General features: G+C 48.3%; 1 protein-coding gene across 1 annotated transcript; it reads left to right on the top strand.

Annotated features, from left to right (window-relative positions):
- The first annotated feature begins 1,699 nt into the window (after nucleotides 1–1,699).
- LOC125506245 (E3 ubiquitin-protein ligase EL5-like) lies at nucleotides 1,700–2,528 on the top strand. The gene has a single exon (XM_048671102.1). It carries the CDS (start codon nucleotides 1,783–1,785, stop codon nucleotides 2,410–2,412), a length of 630 nt encoding a protein of 209 aa, XP_048527059.1. The 5' UTR covers nucleotides 1,700–1,782; the 3' UTR covers nucleotides 2,413–2,528.
- The last annotated feature ends 1,229 nt before the right edge of the window (nucleotides 2,529–3,757 follow it).

The raw sequence follows: 3,757 nt of genomic DNA on the forward strand, positions 1-3,757 counted from the left end.
ACCGAATTTCTTTGAACCAAACAGATCCTACAAGTAAACCGCACATGTCTAGACCAAATGAAAAGTTATTGTGGGTACATTGATGTATACATTTTTATTTTACTAGGGTACATATATGCTCTTGTCTATCATATTATAACGTGAAATGCCGCTCTGACCAAACTTAGACAAGTTTAGACGGCAGAAAATTCTCTGTGTACCGACAGCTCAGATAGCCTTAAAAATGCCTTGTAGTCAAACCACGCCAATCAAATTAATCCACAGGAGCAATAACCGACCGTGTCAGTGGTAATGTTTCTCAAAGCATAGATTTAGATGTCATGGGAAGTCGAAGATAATAGAAGTTGTATGGTTGCATCAAGAAAATACGGAGGAAATTTCCCAAAGCGTTAGGTGCAAGCCAGAGTTGTCATAAAAACAAAGAAAATTATGAGATTGGACACAATGGAATTGTTCGTTTGGAGTTGTATGCAAAGCAGACCATGGGAAAATTCCTATCATTTCCACTCCTATAAACCAAACAAGCTTTATAGAAGAATAAATCCTAAGAAATGGAATCCTCTAATATTGCTATGAAATTTCTTTGAGTCAAACAAACCCTACAAGCAAATAAAAAGTTATTGTCCCCGCAAAAAAAAGTTATTGTGGGTGCACTGATGTGCACCTTTTTATTTTAATTACATATATGTAGAGCACCATTATATGCTTTAAAATACAGGAAACTGTAAAATAACTGCTAGTTTACAGTTTTAGGCGGAAAAAATGACCCGAATAGAACCCGTAAACAACTCTGACCTATAATTTTTTTTAAGGGACGTGAAAAACATTCCCACCGAACCTGTGAAAATAAGGATTTCGGAGCCAACCCGAGGGTGCCCTGTATATGCAAAAGACTGTTGGCGGGAGTCCAACTGCCATCGGAACCTTCATGTCTCGCTCCCTGCCGTCGCCCCGTCCGTCCCCGACCGCCGCCCCACCCGCCCGGGCCACCGCCCTGCTCATCTGGGAAGCCGCCCCACCCCTCCGGACCGCAGCCGCCGCCCCGCCTATCCTGTCCGCCGCCCTGCCCATCCCGGCGGCCTCTCATCCTTCTTTTCAGTCAGTTGCTCGTGCCCGCCGCGCTGGCTGTCGCGGGGCTCGCCGCCGCCGGCACGCTCGCCATCTCGGGGCTCTCGGCGCTCGACTGGGTCGTGGAGCACTAGTGCTGCACGGGTGAACGTACGTACACGTCGTGCGCATGCGTTCAATTCGTCGAAATCAAATGTATGTATGCATGTTCAGAGCATCTCTAGCTGACTGTGGACACGGGAGGCGAGGAAGAAGAAGGCATAGGAAAAAAATATAAGCGAATATCCGATTTTACAGTTTAAGTTTGTGGGATCTGTTCAGCCGCAGCTTAAATTGATCCTTAAGATATGTTTTCCGCAAGCTGAAAAATGTGTTTTCAGTTCCGTGGTTTAAGGGCCCGCTAGAGATGATCTCAAACGGGAGAAAATTCTGTTTACCGAAAGCTCGGGAAGCCTTAAAAAAGCCTTTTAGTCAAACCGCGCCGATCAAATTAATCCAAAGGAACAATGATCGTCTCAGTGGCAATTTTTTACTCGTCACCCCGTGTGTCAGCGTCGCATCAAACATATCCTAGTGTACGTGACACTGACACCACAGTTGACACGAGCACCGTCTTGCCCAAGCTAAGCTATGAGATAAATCCATTTGCACTTTCACATTGCTTTCCTAGTGTGCTTGATTTGTAGTACCAGACAGAGAGCTTGTCGCCGTGCCATGTCAGGGAACCCAGTGGCCGGCGCGCCGGGTGCTCCCGAGCCGTATGCGCCGCAGGCGACCTACAACTTCAGCGCCCGCCTCGCGCTCACCGTCTCTTTGGTCATCCTGATGATCACCGTCGTCGTCGTCGTCATCCCTCTCATGGTTTACCTCATGATCACCCGGTCACGCAGAGGCGGCGGCCACGGCCTCGCCGGCGGCGTCCTCCGGTCCGTTGGCGTGATCCGCAGCCGGCGGCACGGGTTGGACGCGTCCGCGCTCTCGGCGCTGCCGGTCACCGCGTACCGGAAGGAGAGCGGGGCTGCCGCGAGGGCTGAGTGCGCCGTGTGCCTGGCCGAGCTCGCCGACGGAGACGAGGCGCGCGAGCTGCCCAACTGCGGCCACCTGTTCCACTTGGAGTGCGTCGACGCCTGGCTGCGCACCAGGACGACGTGCCCTCTCTGCCGGGCCCAGGCAGCGGGACTGCCCGGCGAGCACGGGAAGGCACAGTCGTCGTCGTCGTCGGTGGCGGCCGCGGAGCCAGCGTTGAATGGTGCTGCCGGAGGAAGCTTGACCGTGACCGTGCATGGTGGCTCTCCGTGTACCGGGAAAGACGCGCTGGGGTCAACATCGGGATCTCCCTGCTAGATAGAAATAATTAATCAGATAGTGGCCTAGTACTAGTCTTCAAGCTATTTCTTGTACTCCTATTTCAGTCGGCTTGTATGCATGGTATTAGCTGAGCCCTACGTGAGTTGGTACTACCATGAGACTCAGACAGAAAAATAAACCTAATCATACCTTGGGGCTTGGGCCAGGCTTGACAACGCCTGAAGTGAACAATCTAAGCCCAAGCCCGACCCAACCCGGTCCGAAACACAAGAACAATGACATTTATTAATTAAAATAATCGTTTTCAAGGTATAAAAATAATATATTATACCTAACTTTTGAATAAATAATGTATTTTGGATCATCTCGAGCTTTTGGGCCAGGTTTCATGCGGAAAGTCAAGCCTGAGCCCAACCCAGATGCCGGGCTTTCAGGCCTGGCTGCCCATGATCAGGACATAGAACTATAAAAAAAATGAAACTTGCTGCATTGCCGTGATTTTAATGAGATCGATCTGGAGGGCAAAGCCTAACTTTTGATATCAGAGGGGTCACGTGCTTGCCGCCACGAGGGGACCTACGAGTGCCTTAGGATGGGTGATGACATTTGATGGAGCAACAAGAAATAGAAGATAGGTGGGTTATCATTGGTAAACTAGTGGGCTTATCGGTGTGAGCAATCTAATTTGCCTTGAAGGGCAATATATGAATATAGGACTCATGTGTGTACACATTCACCGCTTGGTGGGTGATGCAATCAAGAACCTTGTGATTTTAGGTTCAAATTCTCCATCAACATCGAGTAGGATATCGTATATCCGATACACGAAGAAAACAACGTCAAACCCCTTGTGTTTGCATCTCATCAACTCTGTCTATGTAACTTACTCGCACATTATGAGTTTTTTGATACCTAGTACTCTTTAAAACTTGATTCTTAAGTTGTTGAGTAATTTTACTATGAGCTGTCCTAAAATTGGAACCCTAAAACTAATAATAGACCAATTTATTTTGATAGGACCCCCCCCCCCCAATCCTTAGACCTCGATCGTTCATTCATGTGAGAACAAGCATGCCAGCTTGCGCTAAGGACGTGTCTCTCATCCCTGAGGTGACAACTGCCGCAATTCCATCAAATACATCGAAATGCAGGATGACATCGGTAGATAGTAGGATCCGTAATTTGACGTTATCCACATATTTAAGGATCCATCTAAATTGCTTCCTCGTCGTGTGTTTCAGCTTTGCGCTTAGGCACTTAAACAGATTGACTACAGGAGGCACCGAATCCCACACTTCCTAAACCATGTACACAAAGTCGTCAATTCAACCAAAAGCATTCTTAGTGAAAACGTTTTCCCTTACTCATATCTACTACCACG

Source organism: Triticum urartu, chromosome 5 (assembly GCF_003073215.2).
Source record: "Triticum urartu cultivar G1812 chromosome 5, Tu2.1, whole genome shotgun sequence".
Lineage (NCBI taxonomy): Eukaryota > Viridiplantae > Streptophyta > Magnoliopsida > Poales > Poaceae > Triticum > Triticum urartu.